Source organism: Zeus faber (assembly GCF_960531495.2).
Source record: "Zeus faber genome assembly, chromosome: 8".
NCBI lineage: Eukaryota > Metazoa > Chordata > Actinopteri > Zeiformes > Zeidae > Zeus > Zeus faber.
In genome coordinates, this window is record NC_137195.1 from 30,139,254 (window position 1) to 30,165,716 (window position 26,463).

General features: G+C 43.7%; 1 protein-coding gene across 1 annotated transcript in view; it reads left to right on the forward strand.

Moving 5' to 3' along the window:
* vps13b (vacuolar protein sorting 13 homolog B) overlaps nucleotides 1–26,463 on the forward strand; it is a 410,620-nt gene that overhangs the window by 217,013 nt on the left and 167,144 nt on the right. Inside the window, exons 25-27 of the mRNA XM_080006210.1 lie at nucleotides 10,634–10,837; nucleotides 16,591–16,762; nucleotides 22,264–22,378. Coding sequence (XP_079862336.1) covers nucleotides 10,634–10,837; nucleotides 16,591–16,762; nucleotides 22,264–22,378 — 491 coding nt within the window. The remainder of the gene's footprint in view (nucleotides 1–10,633; nucleotides 10,838–16,590; nucleotides 16,763–22,263; nucleotides 22,379–26,463) is intronic.

Genomic DNA, 26,463 nt, shown 5'->3' on the forward strand with positions numbered 1-26,463 from the left:
AATCTCCAAGACAGAAATAACGGTGAGGGGGCAGGTCCTTGCTTATTGAACTTGTTAAGCGAGGATCCAGAATGGAACTCGGTCATTAAGTGGGGAGTACCTGTATTGTAAAATATATCCTGGAAATGTTGTATTAAACAACACTAATCACATCAACACAAGTTGGAACCAGTAACCAACGACCATTTCCATACCAAAATATGATAATAATAACAATAGTTTAACGAAGGCGTCCGCTATCCTGTAGTTTTCCCTTTTTCTTTTTTTTACCTGTGCTATCAGCATGCTGGGCTTACAACATAAAGTATTTGTTTGCCATTACATCTAGGACAGAGTTAGTCTGCAAGTGGAGTTCAACTTCTCAACCTGCAATACCACTTTTTATTCTTAAATCATCAAGAACTGCTGCAATAACTCTGTCCTGTGGATGACCTGTGGGATGACAAGAGCACAGTTTTTTGTTACACAGAAAACCACCACCAATCCCACTCTTTGGAGAACCATCACACCATGTTTTGATCTATAAACAAATAATCATCATTACTACTCTAAGAGGGGGGAATCACCACGGGTGAGACAAATAAACATAGAACCGAACAACATGTTCATGGAGAAACCTGTATCAACAAAACAGAGGTAATTAAGACTTACCAATTGAAAATTGCAACGGCAATTCGGCACGTGGCCTCTTCGTGTCATAGCGATGGCAGTAAATGACGGAGAAAAGTAGAGGAATGTAACCAGGAGGGTGTTCGGGGTGTGTTCAAAGCAGTTGCTGCTGGTGGTGTGTGTGTGTCTGTGAGTCCGCCTTTGTTTGTGTGTGTGTGTGTGTGTGTGTGTGTGTGTGTGTGTGTGTGTGTGTGTGTGTGTGTGTGTCCGTGTGTCCGTGTCCGTGTCCTCCGGTGAGTGCACGGGAATTGCCCCGATTAGTTCTGCTGTATGAGGTTGGATTATATCGTAGTGCCTCCAAGCAGCAAAAAAGGACCTGCAGCCCCTGCTGAGTCCGGCGGCCGTATTGACAGTCCACGACTGCAGGAAAGCCCCGAGCAACATGCCCTGCAACCACCAAAGAACCCCAGGGAAATCGGGAGCCTGCGGAGGAACACCCAGGCACGGGCCCGAGGAGCATAAACTGGACCCACAGAGCGGGTGACCCTGCACCCCGAAACGCACACATACAACCCACCTCCCTATGCAGGCATAAGCCACAGCCGCAGAACCTGGGCCACGGACGGCAGGTGTGGAATACAGACTTGAGCCAGGTCCCACACCGAGCAAAGGTTGGGCCCGCCATACCCCAACCGGCCAGATGCCCCACCCAGCCACAAGCCCCAAGTGCCCACCCACATCCCCGAGTGTGCCCCCTGCCAACGCCTGCAGACAGCCAGTTATGTGGCCCTCTACCACCCGGGGTGCCCACCGCAGACTAGCCGTGCAGTGGCCAACAGCCGCCTCCCACACCCCAACCCACACCCACGACAGCGAGCGGCCTCCAAGGGTCCCCGGAAAGCACCAAGCGCTGCTCCCCGGAATCCTGCCGGGTCACAGCAAGCCAGAAACCACCTGGCAGCAGGCACAATCCGCCAAGACCCAGCCCCAGCTGGCAGGGGGCCCACCCAACCGCCCCCCGGCCAACCACACCAACCCACCAGCGCCCCGCCACCCTGGAAAACCCAGTGCTCAATGTGTGCTGTTGATAATTGCAGTTAAAATTGCAGAAAGTGTGGGTGCGAGTCCTCCAAGCATGATGTCGCAGACCCTGGACTGGTGGAGTATTGCTTCGAGTAAGATTGGTGTATGTGTTCTATGCCAATATGAGTAGTAATAAAATTGCAGGACTGATGTGAAGCATGCCAGAGCAGGAGCGTGCCTGACAAGATCGCAGCCACTCACCACATCCCTAACCCTATCCTGTTGTTTTCTATGGAGCACCGTGTATGGATGGTGCTTCACTTCCGCGGTGTGACTTCAATCAAAGCGACAGCGATGCGGACCAATCAGGAACCCCCTTAAATATGTGACTAAAATTAGTTACATATTTATTTTGTTTTTATTTTATTGTTTCTAATGTGAGCTGAACATTGTGACTCAAATGCTGATGTGTGTATTTAATTCATTTTATGTAAAAAATTACTGTTACAGTCAACACATAATATTTATTAGCATCCTACATTTATTATTACATACTTTATTATGCACTTAAGTATTCTCTCTCTTTCTCTCCCTCTCTCTGTTCAAAGGGGCTTTATTGGCATGCAAAACAGGCGTTTACATTGCCAAAGCAAGTGTGGAATAATACAAACAAAGAATAAAAATAAATGTACATACAGTGGGGCAAAAAAGTATTTAGTCAGCCACCAATTGTGCAAGTTCTCCAACTTAAAAAGATGAGAATTTTCTGTAATTTTCATCATAGGTACACTTCGACTATGAGAGACAGAATGGGGGGAAAGAATCCAGGAAATCACATTGTAGGATTTTTAATGAATTAATTGGTAAATTCCTCGGTAAAATAAGTATTTGGTCACCTTACAAACAAGCAAGATTTCTGGCTTTTACAGACCTGTAACTTTTTCTTTAAGAGGCTCCTCTGTCCTCCACTCGTTACCTGTATTAATGGCACCTGTTTGAACTCGTTTTCAGTATAAAAGACACCTGTCCACAACCTCAAACAGTCACACTCCAAACTCCACTATGGCCAAGACCAAAGACTGTCAAAGGACACCAGAAACAAAATTGTAGACCTGCACCAGGCTGGGAAGACTGAATCTGCAACAGGTAAGCAGCTTGTTGTGAAGAAATCAACTGTGGGAGCAATTATTAGAAAATGGAAGACATACAAGACCACTCGTATTCTCCCTCGATCTGGGGCTCCATGCAAGATCTCACCCCATGGGGTCAAAATGATCACAAGAACGGTGAGCAAATATCCCAGAACCACACGGGGGGACCTAGTGAATGACCTGCAGAGAGCTGGGACCAAAGTAACAAAGGCTACCATCAGTAACACACTACGCCGCCAGGGACTCAAATCCTGCAGTGCCAGACGTGTCCCCCTGCTTAAGCCAGTACATGTCCAGGCCCGTCTGAAGTTTGCTAGAGAGCATTTGGATGATCTAGAAGAGGATTGGAAGAATGTCATATGGTCAGATGAAACCAAAGTAAAACTTTTTGGTAAAAACTCAACTTGTCGTGTTTGGAGGAGAAAGAAAGCTGAGTTGCATCCAAAGAACACCATACCTACTGTGAAGCATGGGGGTGGAAACATCATGCTTTGGGGCTGTTTTTCTGCAAAGGGACCAGGACGACTGATCCGTGTAAAGGAAAGAATGAATGGGGCCATGTATCGTGAGATTTTGAGTGAAAACCTCCTTCCATCAGCAAGGGCATTGAAGATGAAACGTGGCTGGGTCTTTCAGCATGACAATGATCCCAAACACGCCGCCCGGGCAAAGAAGGAGTGGCTTCGTAAGAAGCATTTCAAGGTCCTGGAGTGGCCTAGCCAGTCTCCAGATCTCAACCCCATAGAAAATCTTTGGAGGGAGTTGAGAGTCTGTGTTGCCCAGCAACAGCCCCAAAACATCACTGCTCTAGAGGAGATCTGCATGGAGGAATGGGCCAAAATACCAGCAACAGTGTGTGAAAACCTTGTGAAGACTTACAGAAAACGTTTGACCTCTGTCATTGCAAACAAAGGGTATATAACAAAGTATTGAGATGAACTTTTGTTATTGACCAAATACTTATTTTCCACCATAATTTGCAAATAAATTCTTTAAAAATCCGACAATGTGGTTTTCTGGATTTTTTTTTTTCTCATTTTGTCTCTCATAGTTCAGGTATACCTATGATAAAAATAACAGGCCTCTCTCATCTTTTTAAGTGGGAGAACTTGCACAATTGGTGGCTGACTAAATACTTTTTTTGCCCCACTGTACATGGAAGTATTGTGCTTTTACTGTTAGAAATATATATATATTCAGATAATTAATATAGAAAATGTAAAATATAATATAAAGTAAAATATAAAAATGTCTTGCTGTTAAAAATACATCAAATGCTGATGTGTGTATTACATTTTTTTTATGTATAGCATTTTCAGTGATAAATATTCTTTGAAAATGACTATTACACAGTCAACACATAATATTTAAAAGCATCATGAAGATACAGGTCAGAGAAGGAATGGCAGAGGAGAGGAAAAGCACAGATGAAAAGAGAGAATCAGCATGACAGGTGAGACAAGAGGAAAAACAGGGAAAGCTAGAACAGCAGAAAAAGGACGGAGAAGGCTTGGCAATATATACGAAGAGAGAGAGAGAGAGAATTGTCACACACTTGTATTTATATCTTTTTAACTGCAAGTCTACGTTTTTGTATTTTATTTAATTTTATTTTTTACTTATCTGGAGATATATATATATATATATATATATATCCAAAAATTCTATTTGCATATTTAAAGGCATTCCTGACTGGTCAGCGTCACTTGTTGATGACATCACACCGTGGACACGCCGAAACAACAAGATAGCAGACGCCTTCACTAAACTATTCTTATTATTATCATATTTTGGTCTGGAACTGGTTGTTGGTTGCTGGTTCCAACTTGTGTTGATGTGATTAATGGTGTTTAATACAACGTTTTCAGAATATCTTTTACAATATACAATTTTCCTCAATGTTGAAAGATACTGTAAATGCACTAATAATAGTACCGTTTTTTTTTGAAGGCCTGTTTAAGGCTATGTTTTATAGAATGTTCTCTTTGTGGCAGTATGTGGCTGGTTTGTTTCTGTTTTTCCTGAACAAAAATAAATAATTGGTTTATTTAGCAGGGTAGATGAATGGTCTTTGTCTTTCGTTTGTTCTTATTTTGGTGTGCACAAGTTTGTCCACTTCACATCACTCAGGAGAAGCGAGCTTAGAGTTTTGCCATTGATGTGTGGAATTTCTACGCTGCGGTACCCACGGAGCAGTCCGCACACTCAAAACATCTTATGCTCCTACAAAGTCAATAACTTCTGATTTTGGATTCTGAATTGGATATGAAATGATGGATTGATACATGGATATCTGTCTATTTACTTGCCAACAGCTGGAACTTCAACGTGCGTAGCATTGTGGCAGTAAAGGGCCGAAAATTAGCATGACGATCCGGGTGTCCTGACTATTGCAGAGTCATTTGTCCCAAGACTGAAACCCGGGTGTAACCTTTCCCACTAATGACAAATGCCAGATGTTAGAGGGTGTTACCGGGTTTTTGGTGCAGTGGGAAAGGGGTATTGGAGAACATTTTCTCCAATGGTGTGGATCTGGAGGAGATACAGTACGTGTTTGGCCGCTTTCGCCATCCTTGGATTGCAGCGCCCCCACCCCCACTGCGTCAGCGGCGAGAGCATTTATTTTTTGTTCCTTCAAAAATGTTCTCACTTTGTTCTGGATCGTTTTTTTTTTTTGGTGTCTTTTCTTCTTTTTCTGCATCTGTTCCCATCACCATGGCTATCTCATTGTGCTTGTCCTCCCTTTCTTCTTTGCAGAAGGTTCTGTTTATTGTGTGCCGCAGTCTCGTGTTTCATGATCATTGTCAAAATTTGACACTTGTCCAAAACTCATACTCAATACTTTTTTGATTTTGAAATTGATTGATAAGTTGATGTTTTTATATTGCTAAAACAACGATAACCTTTGTAATGGAATCCACAATGATCTCACAGATGAACATCAAATCCAAGTCCTGGGGAACAGTGTGAGATTTACTCTAAAAGGAAGAGATACAGTTTGTTGTTCGTTCAAAACAATGGTGTCTACTCAACCTCTACTCTGCCTCTATTTGGTAGTGAATCGATAAGGGAGTCCACATTTTCTTAATCTTTCTTCCTTTTCCACTGTTTGAATCAAATTTTTTAACATAGTTGGGAAGCCAGTATCAACGGTTAACCCCCCGATGTTGGTTGAAGAGGAGACCTCAGGTCTGGACGACCAGAAGTCATCTGTGAAGACGTCTTGTGATGAGCTGTGTTAACTACCCTCTTATGGATCCTTCGCTAGACAATCAACCTGGCTCAGCCTCAGACCTCATAGGAATTTGCAACAAAGTGGTGTGACAAGAGGATGAATGTTTCTTTGTTTGCTTGACTCATAAGGTTTTTCAGAGTTTGAGGTCAGAGTAATACCATGAGGGAATTCCAAGAGTCATTGTCATTGTTCTTGAGGGAAGTTTTCTTTGTGTTTTCGGCAAAAAGTATGATCAATGTGGACAGATTGGAAATGGAACATGTTTATCCACCGATTAGGGCTCTTGCATTTGTTTCTGAACGCACTGTTACAATACTGTAATCACATCTACATGTACCATTACACATGTTTTGCTTTTCCTCTATTGAATTAGCCGTATTGAATTAGGCTCCTCTGTAAACACTTAATTGGGCGACCTTTTGAGTGGTCATGTTGTTAAATGTCTCTGACCACAGTGACGAGCCATGGCAATATTGAGCGGAATTAGTACCAGAACCAAAATGAAAGGCCTTAATCTGCCAGTGGTGAAAGCTTTCCCAGAGATGAGGGGAGAGTTAGCCCTTTATTGGGGGGAAAGTTTCTTTCCAAGCCGAGTGTCTGTGCCTGCCACGTATTGTAAAGCCAGGGAAAGCTTATTGTGATTATGCGTTAGGAATTTATTAGCTCTGGGCCTGAAGACAAGGACCTCTGCGTCTCTTTTCTTTTCTTCTCATCTCTTCTCCCTTTCTCTCTTCCTCTCGTTAATTTCCACTACCATTCAGGCTTATAATCCAATGGCGATGTGAAATGCTCTGCAGCTCTGTAAGAAATGCTACCAGAGCTGCCACCAGAACAGAATGGGACCTCACGCTACTGAGTCCTCTTTCCAACTAGCTATGTGGAAGTCAGAGGGACACATGCCTGCTGCACAGTCCCAGCGCCACCATAGAACACTCCTTAGTTGGGTGCTAAGATTTACTCCCACAAACACACACACGTTCCAAAGCGAGAAGGAAGAAAGGGGACCACCAGCAGTGTTGCATGTTTCCAACAGACGCAGATTTAATCTCAGCCCAGAACACCCAAGGTGAACTTTGACGTCAATCTAAAGATTGTCGTGAGTAATCGTCAGTTATCTCGGTAGTGGAAAATAGCATATTGCCTTTTTGAATATGCTGTAACATGATGCAATTGCAATTATAATAGAGGAACAGGTTATTATGGTGAAGGGTGCAGTTGACACCTTCATCTGTGTATGCATGTTAATGTGTGATAGGCCCAATATGAGCATTGTCAGTAATCTTTCTGGTTATCAGAATTACAATAAAGACATCTCTGACACACAGTTATTTTGGACAATGACATTTAACTTTACAGCTTTTAAACCCAAAGCCATGTACAACGCATTCTCAACAGTGTGTCAACAGTGTTTTTTGTTAAGCTTTTATTGCAAATTGCGTTCCAAAATGGGTTCGCGAACGCGAGCCAGCGCCGCTATCTTTGATCTTTGTGCTGTTAATGAATCACTGGAGTAGCCTCTGTGTAAATCTCCAGTTCCCTTGCTGAGACTGCTTGTGGGCTCGCTGTGTGTGGGAAGGGGGACTGGGATCGTCAGGCGTTTTGCCCAGCACGAGAAATCAACTGCCCTCACCTTTCACATCCACGACACAGGGCCACCTGATAGAGAGGTTATTTTGGTGGGAAGCCAAGGACAAAATGGGAAATGGAGTGTTGGAGGAAAATAAACAAACATCGTCTTTTTGTTTACAAGTACAAAATATTTAATTTGTCAACAGTATAATTTAACAGACGGAATTCCATTTTTCCAATTGTAACTACTTCCGTGACAATTCCGTCCTTCTCATTTCCAGGCTATTTTAATGAAAGAGAAAAATAAAACGGGTAAACAGGATAGATAGATAAAGAGAGAGAGAGAAACAGATGATTAGACAGGCAAACAGATTGCAAGCCTTGGTTTGATGCAAGGGTGAAGGGTAGGGAGGTACAGTATGTATGTGATAGTTAAATTAGTGGTTGCGTTACGCTTTGAAAATGTTCCCTTTGATCCATTGTAGGAAACCCAACTGGACAGTAACAAAGCACAACTAGCCAGCCTCTCTCTCTCTCTCTCTCTCTCTCTCGTCCACATTTCCCATCCTCCACATCTGTCGAGGAGTACAGTAGGCCGTGTTGTGCTTGATTGGACTTTCAGGGTCCAGGCCCTCTCTCAATGAGAGGGGGAGCATGGACTAGGCCTGTCCTGTCCGTCAGTGCAGGTCGACGGTGTATGGCAGCCAGCTGTCGAGTCCCGTCCCTGAGCGGCCGCTGGTTTTGGCGTAAGCAGCGTTCCTGGACATGTTTGAAATGGCCAAGCTGTAATATATTGTGGTGCTTTTTACTTTGATATATCCTTATTTAGGGAAGGCCTCTGTAATGTGTGTGTGTGTGTGTGTGTGTGTGTGTGTGTGTGTGTGTGTGTGTGTGTGTGTGTGTGTGTGTGTGTGTGTGTGTGTGTGTGTGTGTGTGTGTGTGTGTTCGAGAATCCGACTTGACTCTTCGAGGAACCCTCGGTGACACCAAATCGAGTCTTTAAGGCTAAATCGGGGGGGGGGGGATTTATCGCCACAGAAAGGGAAGGCTTTGAAATCCTAAGGTTATCTTCTTGCAAAAAAGGGTTCCTTCTCTCTCTCTCTCTCTCCCCCTCTCTCCCTCACCCACTCTTATGTGTTGACAACGCCGGGCAAATGGAAGAACACCAGAAAGCATTGCATTCCCCTGCTATCCCCTCATGTTTTCCACCCCTGTTTTGGCTTTGTTGTTGTGTAAAGCGAAGCCTTCTTTTCATGTGAACAGATGATAAATGGTACAGAGCACTTGATGCTGAGCCTTCAGTTTTTCCTATTTGGGTTTTTTTCTTCCTTTTTTTTTCAATTGGAAATCTATGACATAACTTTTAACTTTCCTTTTTTCTTTTCTTTTTCGAGAGCTTTCTTGTTCAGGATAACACATTTGTACAGTGAAGCACATGTAGGAGCAGGATTTTGCCAAAGTCAAAACGTCTCTATCCATAAAGCTAAAATCGGCATAAAGACACATCTTTGTATGAATCTTTATCTCTACATTTGTAACTCAGGAACAGGTGAACTATCAAACAGTCCATGACTGTAGGTCTATCCACTGCTATGTCTAGTTAGGAAGAAAAGCATTTATTGTTATTCACTTCACTTTCAGATGTCTGAAATTTCAGAAGACTAACATGAAAACCCTATATATGGTTCGGGCGGGGTGTCGGTCTAGCGGCGCGCGACCTGTCTCCGGGCCTGCGGTCCTTGCCTAGCATCCGCAACCTGGGTTCTGCACCTGAGGCTGCCTCTTGTGCCTGCACGTGGGGTTGAGTTGTATGTGTGCGCCTCAGGGGTGCAAGGTCCCCTCGCGCTTTGTGGCACTGGGCTATGTGTTGCTCCACGGGCTTCTGGCCTTTCTGGGGGCTGGGGGGACTTCTGTGGGTGCAGGGCGGGATGCTCGCCGCTTTCCTGTGGCCGTGGGGTGTCTATGCAGTCCCAGGCCTCAGGGTGGGCTTTGGGGCCTTTTCCGCTGCTTGGACCCGCTACGATATAATACTGACCTTATACACCAGAACCAATTGGGACCAGTCCTGTACACTTACCAGTGGACACTTAACACGCACACACGCGCGTGCGCACGCACGCACGCACACACACACACACACACACACACACACACACACACACACACACACACACACACACACACACACACACACACACACACAGGTGGTCTCATCACAAGCGTCACACACACCAACAGCACCTGCTTTGAACACACCGCTGACACCCTCCTGGTTGCATCCCTCTCCTTTTCTCCCTCATTTACTGCCATAACTATGACAGGAAGAGGCCACATGCCCAATTGCTGTTCCAGTTTACCTGGACTTAATTAACTCTGTTTAGTCTATACATGTTGTCGTCTGGCGTTTCTATGTTTGTTTTTCCATGTACATGATTTAGTTTGGTTCTATGTATATTTGTTTATTTGTTGTTTATAGACAAAAACACAGTAAGATAGTTTTCCACAAAGGGGGATTGGTGGCGGTTCTGTATAAGAAAAAACTGTGCTCTTGTCATCCCACGAGTCGTCCATAGGTCAGTTGTTGCAGCAGTTCTTGATGATTAAGAATAAATAAAGAGTTGCATTACAGGTTGACAACTTGAACTCCACTTGCAGACTAACTGGCCTAGATGCAATAGCATATGTTGTATGTAAATGCTCTGTGTTGTATGCCTAGCATGCTGATAGCACAGGTTAAAAAAACAAACAAACATAAAGAACCCTACATACACGCTACAAGATACCTTTTAGATCGGGCTACCTTCATTGTTTGTCTCATCAACAATTATATTTATCCTTTAGGCCTGTATCATGCTTTACAAAAAATTTCATTTAATTCTGTCAATTGTTCAAAGCAGTGGTCGCATGTGTCAAAGTGTCATGTCTCTAACAGTATCATGTATCAAGTATCATGTTACATATGATTCCATGGAATTCATGGACTTTGATGTAGTTTTCTTCATTTTATTACTTATCTACTGTATCTATCCCTCTGTCGCTCTTCCAGGTACAGCTCTTGTACGAGCTCTTCCTCAGCTGGAGCTCCACCTGGGCTCGTCTGCAGAAGCATGGCATTGTGCGTCAGACCTCCAGTGTCCCAGAACCCCCAGCCGGGGCAACGCCCTCTTCTCCGTTCCGCAGCAGTGCTGGCACTGCCCTGCACGACACCAGCACTTGCAGCCCCTCTGCCGACTTCTGCTCCCCCACTGAGGTCAGACACGCCTACCCAGACTATCTATCCATTGTATGTATCTACCTTTTGTATCTATCTATCTATCTATCTAATTTAATGGATGGTTAATTTACGGTTCAGTCATCGCCGACTTTTTCTCCATCTTTATTTATCCCATCCCAGTATTTTGCGTCGACTGCTCATCTCACTATCAGGCACTATATTTTATGAGCAAACCCTCCCTTATTCTCTGAGTTATTTGTTTGTATCGCAAGGGGCCATTTCAGAGGCAGACCGTAACAATTACTTCAGCCAGCGCCCGAGAATCCTCTCGTGTTCTTCGTTTTTTTTTGTTTGTTTTTTTAACCTAAGGTGCTATGACTCATACAATAACATACTTTGTTCAAGCACACGCTCTATCCACAGTCACGCAGCTGATTTATGATTTGAGAAGCGTTTTTTTTTTGTTGGTTTTTTTTGGTAGTCGTGGTAGTGCTAACATATGCCTCGTGTCTACAAAACGTATCCGGCTTTTGTTTGGGAAGCGTTTTCATAGCTGGAAAAAAAGGTTTAAACTGTTTTTCCCCTTCCCTGTACCCATACAGCGGATAGCCGCTGATCTATGTTTGAATAATGTCAGCTGGGCCCTGATTGAGTATAAACCTGCCGCTTAATTAAGGGAACAACGATAAGCTGTATTTACATATTTTCATTCCGATCAAATATCAAATCCCGGGAACCGAATGGGAGCGGAGGGCCTGCTCACCGGCACGTGAAAAGTGTAATTCGGCAAATGTTTTGCCGCGCATGAAGGGACTTTGGTTTGAGTGAAATGCCTCCCTCTCTCCGGACTCCAGATGATGTTTATGTCGGCGGCTAGCTTGCGGGTATCGGGTCTGTCTGACCTCCGGGGACCCCCTGTCTGTGTTTTACGAGATTGTTTACGCGTGTTGCGTTTGTGTTTACACTCGTCGGATTTCTGAAAACGTTCCAGGTGAGAAATAGTCGAGGCAGTCGCTGAATTTTGGTTCATATTTGAGCCTCCACCCCTGGATTGATGGCTTTGAACCGAGTTGCGTGAGCCAGGCACATGCCTTTAGTTTTGGCTATCTCTGGATTGAAGGCTCTCTGACCACCCTGAAGTGTCCAAGTTTGTATCCATCCATTTTTTTATCATTCTACATTTGTGTTAATGTATGTTTTGGCCATTTTTGCATGTACAGAAAACTTGTGTTTGTGCATATGAGTGTTTCAGGACATCTGCATGCGCGATGTCCATTTGTGTGAATTTTCTTCTCTTTTCTTTTTTGCGCCCTGCTGGCAATGGTAGCCGCGTGTTTGTAGCAGCTGAGGTTCCTGAAGGTCTAGTGTAGTGTTTGGGGCCAGGGAGTCTCCTGACAGCCCACTTGTCACTGTTTACCCAAGTACAAACACTGGTAGAAGTGTTTAGCCCTCTGGGAGGCCCCCGTTGATTGAGCAAGAATGCGGGAGCTGTTTTGCTAAGTCCCAGCAGCAGCAGCAGCAGCAGCGGCGACGGCAGCAGTGTCCCCCCCCCCCCCCCACAGTCCCGCCCCAGCCATCACCTCCAACAGCCGTGCTTCCTCTCCTATCTCGGGTTCCCACGTGTCCCGGGAAACCTTGAAAAAAAACCCCAAAATGAACATAACCATTCTCCAGTCACGGAAAGTGTTATTGAATCTAAAGCAAATGGTAATTGTTGCTGTAAACAAAAAAGACATTCATGTTGCTTGGCTTTGAAACAGTGGAAAGGAAATTTGGAGGTTTTATGCTTTGAGGAAACAAAAAATTGTTTGAATCATAGAAATAAATTGGCCTATTGAAAAGTAAAGTAAATAGTCCCATAACCTCCCGTAAACAGTCACTTCCTGATAGAGAAATGTGCAAATCTGTGAAATGAACACTTCAAAAGATTGTTGAAGCCAGTGTTGGATGTAACCCAGGGTCTACCTACCTCCTCTCTGTCCATTCACCTGTTACTATTGTAAAACATTCATTCATCCCCGGCGTATTCACCAACCCCACCCCTACCCTCCCTCCCCTGCCCGCTGCAATCCTCTCCCAGTGTTTGGGTCTCTCTGATGAGTGAAGCCAAACTCTGCAGAGAAAATAAACCTGCTTCCTCAGGCCGTTTACAGCCTTTGAAACGCTGGAATTAAACTGTATACTTTACAGCTTGGCGTGTGGAGGTGTGGGAAAATAGCTCTCCCCGCGTGCGTCCCTTGTATGAGGCCCTACGTGGCAGCGCTGGAACATGGCAGTGGAGCCTGCCTCAAGCCAACACCACAATGCCACATCTGGTCCTCGAGGCCTCACCTTGACAGGAGCGAGCAAATGGAAGGAGAAGCACGGAGGAAGGATCGTGAATGATTAGCCTGGAGGTTTTAAGGGGACCAAATAGTGATTTTTCTTTTTTTTTTTTCTTAGAGCAAAGTTAGCAATTTCGACACATAGTTGCCTGCTCAGGAGCTTCAAGTATCATTCTGGTTGTTGAGTGGAACTTGACATTTTGTCACACAAATGTCATTACACCAATGACATTCAAAATAAGTCAATAATGCTAATGCATTGTTTGTTTTTTCATTTTGTTTATTGCCCCTGCTCAAATTCAAAATAAAAAAAGCATACACACACACACACACACACACACACACAGAGTTGTAGGCTGACAGCAGTAGGTCTGGCTGGGTTACAGGAGCACTGTAAGTGTCCAACGCTGCAATGTAACCACGCTGCAGTACACAGTGGTCAGAACTTCCCACACACACACACAGCGGCTGGCTCCCGTTTTCCACACATGACATTAAAGAGTCTAATCCCACTGACTGGCCAGAACCGTAAACTAAACAGTCCTAACCGCACGGAAGGGTCGTGCGCATGTACGTGCACCGCGCACACTTGCTTGGAATCCCAAGAAAATACTCAAATGGTACGTCCCTACATCCACACACACGTGCGGATATCTCTATACACACACACATACACGCACACACACACATACATACACACACCGCCGTGTTATGACTCCAGCTCAACAACAATTAGTCCCTGTATAGTAGTTGTCGCCAGAACGTCTCTCATTGGCACTGACTGGGGACCATTACTCCATGGCACATGCACACACGTACGTGCACACACACACACACACACACACACACACACACACACACACACACACACACACACAGAGGCCTCCCGGAGCTGACACGGCAGGTCTTCCTCAAACACCAATTCAAACTCGCCCTCCTCCCAAACAGAGGCTGGCAAAGGGAGAGCGGTTAAAAATAAATCCATGATTTTCAGTGACGTCTGGTCTGACACGGTCAGAGACCGTCCGTCGGTCAGCTCCAAATGTCCCCAGCATATCGCAGAGCGCAGATTCGGGAACTTTTCAGACTGTTCTCAGACGACAATACTGATTATATTATTTATTTAAATGTATATAATATATATCTATATAAATGCATGATGTTTACAAAGTCAATGATTAATTGTGTTAAATAATCGTGATGTCAATATTGACCAAAATCATTTTTGCAATAATCGTGCAGCCCTAACTCTCTGCGCTTCCATTTGGACCAAATGTCTCACTTTTTCATACGTCTACAGTTCCGCTTGTAAGGACAGTCTTTTGTTTTTGAAAAGGCCTAATCCCCCAATTTATTTATACTGGGACAATATCCGTTGTTAATGACATCTGCTCTCAACTGATGACCCTGACACACACACACACACACACACACACACACACACACACATGCACGCACGCACACACACACACACTCACAGACACACAATACACATATACACACCAGCCAGGCGGGGATGTAGATGCTCATCTGGTTCCTCTTAAGTCCCCGTAATCAGTCCAGTACCTGTGGGGTATTACTAATCGAGATGGTTCCGAGTCTCCTTCTTCGCCAGCCACAGCCGGCCCCTGATACCCAAGAGACTGAGAGTCTGTCATTACCACCACGTGACTAAGAGAAAGAAGTCCCAATAACGCCCCCAGTTGCAAAATAAAAATCACCATACCATTCATTTGCTGGTTTTCCCGCTCGCCCAGTTGTCAGAAAAGATATATCTTTGGAAAACAGATGGTTCCACAGAAGAAGAAAAAAAAAAAAAAAAGACTGTGGCGAAGAGAAGGACAGAGGATTTTTTTCTTCTTTTTTCTTTAAATGTCCCCCAAAGGCTGTCATCCTTTGCGCTTTTGCCAGAACCCCCAGTTATGAGTTCAGAACTCGTCGAAAGCAGACTCTCTCTCACACACACACACACACACACACACACACACACACACACACACACACACACACACACACACACACACACACACACACTTCCCTTTGACTCTTCCCTTTGAGACTTCTGTGTCTGTGGTGGTATGTGAGTGAAAGCAGGCTGCGTGGGGTGCTGGTGGCCCGGTTTGAGGTTAACACTAATGCCCCCTAACTTGCCCAAGTGGGGTTCTGCTCACCAGACACTGATGTAATTCAAGAAAAGAGCCACTAATGCTCACTTTTTGTTTATTTTTCCCGGACGTACAAGTACACACATGCATTTACTGATACATGGGAACCATGTACATGTGCACATATGCAGGCACACACACATATCGCATTGTCATGTCTGCTTTTCTTTCTTTTAACCAGTTATTTAATATCATGGTCTGTTTTTTGACTGCGTGGCTTCACAGGCCTGTCAAGCTATTCTCAAATCAGTTCCCATCCCATTAGATCTGTGTCGAAGCATCGTGCAAACTTGACAGGACAATCCAATGTATAGTGCTTCTTATCAGTGGCGTCTTTGGTGGCGTTTATCACCTTGCTGATAAAGGTGTATCGCCTTTATTTTTGGGGGGGGTTATGTTTTATGTTCCAATATAAAATCAAATGTATTACAGTTTTGGTTCTAGATCATTTTAATTAAAAAAACAGCTATTTTAAGCAGTAATCAATTAACCAAGCAGTATAAACTATAGATTGTAGCCTATTCAGGCAGCTTGTATGTACAGCAGACGAACAAATAACAGGCTAGAAGTTTTACTCAGTAACCCAAGTAGAATTACCCAGTAGAACAGAACTTTATGCATTAGGTAGGCTCTGAACACGGCGGCATGCATAGTGACAGATATTAATCAATAAATAATAATAAATAATCAAACCTGATAATAAACCATCACCAAATACAGACTCAACATTTTTGTCAGCAAGGACATATAGCCTGATACACACACACAAACATCAAATTAGCGAATTCCAAATTGTCAACGTGATTCATATTGGCGGTCTCAAATACTGACTGTTCGTCATTGATACTGATATGCTTATCAGTTTATTAGGTAACACAGCACAAAACAACACTGAACCTGACACAACATGTACTTTGTCACCAGAGCAGCCTAGAGCTCTGAACTGTTGTGGTAACTTCCAACAATTAGTGATTTCCTCCCACAGAGACAACATCAGGCAGTACTCTTTGGACTTAATTTGAGGACAGGTAGACAGGTTCTAACTTTTAGGATCAAATAATAACACGCACCACGTTTATACTCCTCTCCCTCCTCCTCTATCCAAGAATATAACGTCTGATAAAACCATGCGCAAACAGGCTCCCACATTCCCCACGATGCAGTCTCTAAAAGCGACAGGCCCCATATCTAACAACCTGACAGTTGCTTGACCTTCAATCCTTCATCTCCATTGTGAATTCTAGTATGGGTGCGACTTGTGAAACGGATCTGTGTTGTTTCTGGTCGGCTCCCGACACAGGGGGACTCGACACCGGCGGGGGACGACAGCCCCTTCTCCGACACGGTGACCCTGGAGCAAAAAACCAGCAGCATCGGGGGCTCCAGTGGGAAGGTCAGCCTGTGGATGCAGTGGATGCTGCCCAAGGTTACCGTCAAACTTTTCGCCCTGGAACCAGCATCCAAGAAGACAGGTATCTGATACTTGAATAATTACAGGACAGGCAACATTCTACTGTATCCTGTTTAAATTTACCATTAGGAGGAACTATATAAATGTGAAAATATATACATTTGAAGTAAAATTCCTCAAAAAACAGAAATGATCTTGTCAAAAACACCATACAAACCATTGTTTTCTCAAAAAAGTAGTTTGTGGTCTGCTGTTCTCCTCAAAATGTTACACCTTTCACTGAAAGTAATAAAGGTAGTTGACAACATTTTCTCAAAGCTTAGTGCAAATAGTCATCTTAAGCACTCAATTCTAGGCCAGCTCCTTTTTATCTCAAAAGAAAAACTAAATAACATTTATGTTTTATTTTCAAAGTTTTCCAGCATGTAAAAAATTCGTACTGCACTTCAGTAAGATATCACTAAAGGGATTTGTCTGTGTTTCTCAGTGGACTGACCTGCCCAGGGAAGCAAAGGCAGCTGTGGTGTGACGGGAGAATAGAGAGAAGGGCAGGGGAGGGGAAAAGAGACAAATAGATAGCCATCTGACAAATCCCGAGCGAACTGCCTCTTCTCCCCCGAGATTTACTGGGGCGATGAAAAGTTCGATTTACCTTTAATTGGTCCCTGTAATATTTAGCATCTGCCAACCAGATCGGCCAGCTTAAGGACTTTACTAAGTGGAAATGGAACTTTTGGGAGGACCTCACAAAGGTGGTTTGACTTAAGAAACATCCTAAACAGGCATTATGTCAGATTTGAGCTTAATAGGTGCCATCTGAGTGTCGAGGTGAAATTTACCACCAGATACACTGCATGCAACACATTAAGCCCCATGGCAGGAAAACAATCCTGCGCACATAACATCAAAAGAACGGCGCACGTGCGCAAGATATCCGATGGGTAATATTGCAAACACCCTCACAGAGATAAGAAATACGTGCGTCAGGTCGCATGAAAATCCGCCGTGATGTAATGTGTTTTGCAACTGGCAGGGAGGTCGGAAACGCCCACTCGCCTAGAAAAGGGAAAAGGTATCCGCCTCCAAGTACACACTGTGAAGAATTGGAAGTCTGGCGACTGGACTCATTGTGAGAGCAGATACGACGCAACTCTCAAGTCTCCTTGGAAGGCAACAAAACAAGCCGTCGATTTTTCCTCTTTGCAGATAGAGCATTTAAGAAGGACTAAGGATTTCCAGTGCTCCTTTAGGGTGGGTTTTGCAAACTCGTACATCAACATCAACACCGAGTTTAGGAGACTATGAGTTTCCTCTTGGTCTCTCAACAACTGGGAGAGTTTCTTTTATTTATTTTATTTTTCCACATCCGTATCCACAATAAAGCTTACGGGCATCGTGTTTAGATGTTATTAATATGCCATTAAGGCCCTCCTTGCATTTTTTCTCCGAATCACCGCAAGGAAACGGCACAACACTGAACGCTGCCACACATGCATGAAGTCCATTTTACCGGAGCTCGGGCCGTGATTGTAGGGCTGTCTCAGTGGAAACAATGAGAGCTGGGGTAACGGCTCAGATCATAGACTTCCTTCAATACAAAGTTAATCAGTCTTGCTATGAAGCTTACTCACTTTGCCTTCATCGGGCAGATGGCTTTGTTTGCACTTAAGGTGCACTGAGGCACGCATATTCAGATTCATGATTACACGCACACACACACACACACACACACACACACAGATTTGAGAGCTCCAGGGCTAGAGGGATAACATGCCAGTTACAGACCTGCCGACCTGCAAGCGTTTTGTGTACCAACTACGCAATTGTTAGTCAAAATACGCAGGTACGAAATGCCAGCTGAAACTACGCAAAACAAAACAAACAAACAAAAAATATATATATATATATATATATATATATATATATATATATATATATATATATATATATATATATATACACTACGTTCCAAAGTATTATGCAAATTGGATTTAAGTGTCATAAACATTAAATCTTTTGTTTTTCAATTAAACTCATGGATGGTATTGTGTCTCAGGGCTCTTTGGATCACTGAAATCAATCATATAGACACCTGTGATAATTAGTTTGCCAGGTGAGCCCAATTAAAGGAAAACTACTTAAGAAGGACGTTCCACATTATTAAGCAGGCCACAGGTTTCAAGCAATATGGGAAAGAAAAAGGATCTCTCTGCTGCCGAAAAGCGTCAAATAGTGCAATGCCTTGGACAAGGTATGAAAACATTAGATATTTCATGAAAACTTAAGCGTGATCATCGTACTGTGAAGAGTTTGTGGCTGATTCAGAGCACAGACGGGTTCGTGCAGATAAAAGCATAATGAGGAAGGTTTCTGCCAGACAAATTCATGGGATTAAGAGAGCAGCTGCTAAAATGCCATCACAAAGCAGCAAACAGGTATTTGAAGCTGCTGGTGCCTCTGGAGTCCCACAAACCTCAAGGTGTAGGATCCTCCAGAGGCTTGCAGTTGTGCATAAACCTACTATTGGGCCACCCCTAACCAATGCTCACAAGCAGAAACAGTTGCAGTGGGACCAGAAATACATGAAGACTCATTTTCAAACAGTCTTGTTTACTGATGAGTGCCGTGCAACCCTGGATGGTGCAGATGGATGCAGAAGTGGATGGTTGGTGGAGGGCCACCATGTCCCAACAAGGCTGTGACGTCAGCAAGGAGGTGGCGGAGTCATGTTTTGGACCGGAATCATGGGGAGAGAGCTGGTAGGCCCCTTTAGGGTCCCTGAAGGTGTGAAAATGACCTCGGCAAAGTATACAGAGTTTCTGACTGACCACTTTCTTCCATGGTACAAAAAGAAGAACCGTGCCTTCCGTAGCAAAATCATCTTCATGCACGACAATGCACCATCTCATGCTGCAAAGAATACCTCTGTGTTATTGGCTGCTACGGGCATAAAAGGAGAGAAACTCATGGTGTGGCCCCCATCCTCCCCTGACCTCAACCCTATTGAGAACCTTTGGAGCATCCTCAAGCAAAAGATCTATGAGGGTGGGAGGCAGTGTGCATCAAAACAGCAGCTCTGGGAGGCTATTCTGGCATCCTGCAAAGAAATTCATGTAGAAACTCTCCAAAAACTCACAAGTTCAATGGATGCAAGAATTGTGAAGGTGATATCAAAGAAGGGGTCCGATGTTAACATGTAACTTGGCCTGTTAAGATGTTTTTGATTGAAATAGCTTTTGATTTCAGTAAATATGACCTCCTAATGCTGCAAATTCAACAAATGACCATTTTCAGTTCTTTACAACCTATAAAATGTTTTGAAACTCTGTTGTGCCTAATAATTTGGAACAGTGCATTTTGAGTTTTTTATTTTTGAAAAAAATACTGTTATCATTGAGAGGTTTGTTCAATAACATTCAGATTATTCCCTAACGGTTGATGACTTGAAAATTATACTGACTGTCATTTGCATCGACTACTTAGGAAAATCAGAGAAAAATATCATTTGCATAATAATTTGGAACGCAGTGTTGTTGAATACAAAATAATACCGTACATTTATTGGGTATTTAAATGACATCCCTCGGATTGGATCAGATGCTGCGACCTTGTGGTTCTGTAACCCCTCCCCTCCCTCTACTTTCACTCAACATTCACTGATACGCAGCGATACTTTATTATCCACTGAGGTGTAACGCTGCATTGCTGAGGTAGAATGGTAAGTGGGAGACTTATACTAAAGCACAAAAATGTCACCTTAATGTTGACATATAAAATGTAAGATGCACCTATCGACCTGCCAGTGACCAGAATTGGTCAGTTTTCACCAGCCGATCAGTGTCAGATATATTTTCAGATTCTGTGCTGGTCAAATGTACAGCCCGATACTGTGCTCATGCACTGTACTCGATTGCTCTAATACTCAAACCTGATACAACATAAGGTAACGCCGTTGCGTAGTTGATGCTCAAAAAAGAGCAAAATAAAGAAAATGTCAGCTGTTTGGAGGTACTTCAAGGTAAACAAAGAAGATTAGATAAATTATTTATTTATCGCCTAACAATATTCCAACATTGTGCAGACTGCGTATCTATCGCTGTCATTACAGCGGAGTTCCACTCGTGATGAAAAGTTTGACTCTTTTTTTGAGACTCGTTTCTTGACGAGTTACTCAGTAAAATGAGCCGTTCAATTTGATTCAGTTGGTATAATGCACGGTGAGTAAAGGAGGATTTCCAGTGAACAAGAGTGAGAAGAGTTGGCCATTTATTTTATTTAAAACATATTTTTGTTGTGATTGCAATGTTTTTGCAAAGTACCATATAAATATAATATAAATGTATATTTGCACTTCAAAGTGAACGATATGTTCACTTGAAGTTTGAACTGGACATTTCCATGTTAGTTATATGTTGGGTCCTACTAAAACTCTGTGAGAGTTACAGGTTGAATTTTACTGAAACTCGGTGACAGTCCCATATTCTATTTGATTGGAACTCAGTGACAGTTCCAGGTTGTAGTTTATTTTATTGGAACTCAGAGACAGTTTCATGTTCTATTATTGTCCCATAGTGAATAATGAACAATAATAAACAGTGTCGAAATCAGCAATCTCACTATTGTGGTAACTGAAAATTGCAGTGTATTCCGTGTATGCAGCTGTCCAATCACGTCATTGTGATCAGATCACGTGATGTATTTGTCATCAACGTACAGCAGATCAGAAAACGGTATCGACAGGTCAGACTTTAAAAAAATCAGGAATCTGAATGGGCCAAGGAAATCGCAATCGGTGCATCTCTAGTTGGTAAATACGTATGGTAACTTTATGAGATTTTTTTTTTTTTTTAATTCTTTATGAGAACTTTATGCATTTCAAGCCTATTGTATAGCCTATTGAGATGAATTACTATATATAGTTAGCCATAGTATCTTGCATAGAATGTGATTAGACTCGTTACGAGATCGCTACGTGTGAATAACTGATGGAGTCATTTAGCTGCAGTAACTCACCACGGAGACTCCCTGTTACACTATTGTGGTACTCAAAATATTTTCCCAAGGTTGGCAGGTCTACGGTTAAACAGGAAGCTTTTTTTTAATTGCCTTTTTATATTAAGCTTCTTAGTCCAATCCTCTAAGCAATTGGCAACCATGTACTTTAGTCAAAATATTTGGACAAGTCACATGGTCCTAGTGAAGCATTTTGTTTGGGTGTGGGTGGGTGTGTGCGCCCACCAGCGCCTGTCGCTTAATGGACGATATTTGGAGTCGTTGCGATGCAAGAGCTTACATTAACCATGAACATATTGAGGGTCTAAACTGTTGAAACACACTAAAGCCCACCTTTGGAAAGAGTAGATCACTCCTGCTTTGCAGTAAGTGACCTCCTTTTAAACTTATGATTTGCAAAAGTTTGATCACACATTAAACCACGTACAGATGATGATACGAGTGCAACCTCTCAAACACACGTACTTATTACTTTATTTTAGCACCGTGTACCATCCAAAAATGTAATTTGTGTTTTGATTTGTCAAAACTGCCCTTTTTTTTGTGCAGAGATTTGCGTGGTCGGTGAACTGGAGGACCTGAGCGCCTCTGTCGACGTCCAGGATGTCTACACAAAGATCAAGTGTAAAGTGGGAAGCTTTAACATTGACTATTACAGATGCAGGTAAAGGATCTCCCGTAAACACGCAAAGGAACACATGCTTGTGTCTCTTTTGCATTCATGATTTATGACATATGCATGCAACACACTCAAGCTACCAAGACCACACAACACTCGATCTCACCATGACCCCTGACGCCTGCCAACACAGTTGAGTGTCGGGGGTGGGGGATTATCAAACAGGATCACGAAACGGACAGACAACGAAAGAGAAAGACGTCACTTAGATCGGAAGACGGATTCTCTTATGACCTTTGGGCTGGCCCTCTGACTCACGCGGCAGTGGAATTCAAGTCTTCTTCTCTGTAATCCTCTTGGCGTGCGGCGAATAGATTTTCGAGGTGAAAGTCAGGGACATTAACGCATTGTAGGAAGAAGGAAAAAAAGAACACTGGGCCGCTTTCCACAGTGACCTTTCAGTGATCTCTCCCTGTGCAACAGTCCAATTGCAAACAGACCGGTTTTCGAGGGCTTTAAATTATAGAAGCACAGAGTGGTGGTAGAGATTCATCGCAAAACACGTTCTTCCCTATAAATAATTGAGCGGTTTATTTCCAAATCTAAAACTGTATTTTTTTTCCCCCCTGCATCCGCACCCCCCACCTCCCCAATCCTAATCACATGCCTTATGGATAGAATCAGCAGCTCTCGGTGTGTGGTGTACGTGCCTGGAAGCTTGTTTTCTTCACTGGGAAGAGACCACTTAGCGGGAGGTAGTTCTCCCATGACTATGTCTGAAGAGATGATAGGATGCGGGGCTGACACACACAAGTGGCTAACGGGCCACAATGTGTTCGCCTGTGTGTGTGTGTGTGTGTGTGTGTGTGTGTGTGTGTACATGTCCCCCATGGTGATACGTTCCAACACAGATGCATTCTGGGGGATGAAATCAGACCAGCCGATGCCAGACAACGGGACATTCAGATCCACATTCAGCAACATGCCCGTGTTTCACCGCTGATGTGTAAATAGGTGTTACTGTCGGGGGCCGGAAAAAAAAACACAATAAAAGAAAGAAAGAAAAAGAAAGCAGAGTCAAACCAAGCCAGACTTTCGTGGACATCAGATTGCGTCAGGCAGAGAGTGAGGCGATCTGGCTTATTGGCTTTCAGACTTGACTTGCAAGCAAAAAACATGGAGAAGGCCTCTCTGGTTTCTCCAAGTACGTAAATTATTTACGTTCAGCCGGGCCGCATTTGCTACAGCGCGAGTGCCGTGTCAGCCGAGCCAGGACACTGTCAATGGTGGGAATTGTTGGGGAGCAAGGAGAAGTGTCCCAGGTCTTTATGCCGCGCTTAACACAGGTGTGTGTCCAATTGTTTCTGAGGCGGCGCCAACCTCTTCAGCGGAGCTCCGTCTCTCCCCCAAGTAGATAATGGTGATCAATTTTCACATTTTTAAAGGGGGCCATTATAGCTGAACGTGCGTTTAACGGCGTGGTTCTCAACACACTCTTAACCAGACGAGGCCCTGGCAGGAGGGAGCGCTCCATCATTCGGGCCAGTTTACAGTCAGGGCTGTTCAGGGACACGGTGAAGGACCTCCAGGCGTCCAGCCTATGCTAATCTGGATCATCCAGACACAAGGGAGGCCCGCCGGGGCTCCGGTCCATGTTAATCATTCGGGAACAGATAATTGTTTGCTGTTTCATCGCCCCAGCCCAGGTTATTTGTGTGTGGCAGGTCAGATTAAATCATGTCTGACAGAGGGAGAAAAAGACGTCTCATCTGGCCATAAGAACATATTTCACTGCTGGAGAAGGGGAAAGGAAGGTTGAGTGGGTCTGAGAGAGTGGGTCTGCACATATGGGAGGTGAGCACTACAGATAATTGAATTCCTGATTTCTTGAAATTATCCGGGAGGGAGGGGGCTTGTGAAGGGAGGAAAGGAACAACATGACAGAGAAGGTTGGACCCAAGGGAAGGAAAGATGGGAGTTCAGTAGATGTTTTAACCACATACGAGGGTGATGTAACTGATGATGGAGAAGAAGCTGGCAGGGGGGTAAAAGGGACAACGGAAGAGAAGAGGCACATTCGCACATGATAAATCTTTCCCCCCGGCCAAGTTCAGGGACAATTCCCGCTCATTTTGGTTACTTGCTCGATCTAGTCCGTCCCCCCCAGACCACTTCCAGAGGACTGGCTGGTGACAGTTCACACTAATTTGCTCCAAGGAGCATCTCAACACAAATTGGAACTGATGTCTTCCAGCTGCTCCACAAATGGCGGCTGGGAGCATGGAGGGGTGGGGTGGCGGCATGAGCGAGGTCATCTGTAGGATGTCTACGCGTATGAGTAATTTAGAACGGCGACAAGAGTCGAGAGGGGAGATCACAAACGCACACAAAGCACATCGTAATGCCGCGGCGGAGAGCTTGTGAGGTGGGTAGGTCCCTGAGAGGATGACGCTGGAGATGTTTGAATCATTTCCTTTGTGTAGGAAGAGTCGTGCCATGAATCTGTTGTGCATGTTTTGGCTTCTCAAAACAACTGCAATAACTTGCCACGTATGTTTGTATGTGCTTGTATTTTTCCTTTACAGATGGTTCAAGGGTGGTGATTTTGACCAGGCAGACACACACACACACACACACACACACACACCCACACACACACACACACACACACACAAAATATGAAATTTTAAAGACACACACACGCTTGTTGCAGACGTGTCACTCTGCGCATTGAAACTAAATGTAATTTTGTTCATGTTAATATCATTTGGTTTCTTACCCATAGGTATTGGTGACAACACAGTGCAAACCAATTCTGATTAGCTGACTGGTTTAATGTTATGTTTTACAATCAAATTAATTCAGTCAACAATACATACAGTAGAGCCCTATTTATCTCAGCTCTGTTGAAATGATGGTCCTCCAGGAGAATGTGATGTTCGATTGACCAACACATCATTGGATATACCTGAAATTGTTCTTTTCACTGTATGATAACATCAACACAGTATACCTTATTTTTGTTATATTCTCTGACAGGATGTTTTTTAAACTTATGCCTCCACCTAACAGTATTTAAGATAAGATAATGCAACGCTTTATTCATCTCTGGGGGGTGGGGGTTCAGGAGGATTCGCTCACAGTATCATCCATAATCATGACTAGAAAGCCACTTATGCATAGGGCATTGGCTAAGTTGAGTGCTTTCTAAAATGGCCAAGAATGGAGGTGTAACCTCCCAAATTAAAATTTGTTCATTGTAAGGGGCAAAGTTGTACCGGAGAGCTTTTGTCCCCACGAGGAGGTAATTCCTTCTGCAAGGGTGAAACCTGTGTAGCTTAAGCAATACCGAGCAAGGCTGTGAGTTAGGAAAAGGCATGTATGAAGGCATTGAATGTATTGATAAGTCATTATTGCCTGGTAAGTTGAAATTGTGGTGCCTTCAGTTGAGACTATTGCTATCATGTATAATGTGGCATTACATTTAGAGTTTATGAGATTCCATTCACCGATTGAAGAACTTGATAGACATGTGCATTAGGAAATGGTTGGGAGTACCACTATTTTTAAGTAAGATATTACGATATGGTCAGGGGATTTTAGAGCTGCCAGTGACTAATGTGAAATAGAAATTTAAGTGAGGTTGGGGATGACTTTGTCTAAGTTGTGAAAGCGGGCAAAAAATGAACCCTGAGGGAAGCCGTCCAGTGTAGCCAGGCTCCAGTTCTCAAGTGTTCAGTGGGTGAAAGCAAGCACACAGAGGCTAATTCGGGTCCTGGTAGTAAAGAAAATAGAACAATTGAGAAAATAGAACAATTGTAATTGTAACTTTGGAAAATTGGGTAAAGTGAAGGACTGGGAATTGTTGGCAGATGTTGGCATGCAACTCCAGGTTCACAGATAATTGTGTCCACTACCTTGAGATCTGACAGGGTGTTGTATTGTGTTGAGCGCATTGTGTGTTTCATTGAGCCAACAATTCTGTTGGCAGAATAGTTTAATCTACATGTTTGAGGATTTAATGGAGGAAGACTTTAAGAGGAAGAGGTTCAAGTATACAGATTTAGTTGCGGAGGCAAGGGATCACGGCTGGCACACACATATTAGCCCAGTAGAGATAGATGTAACCA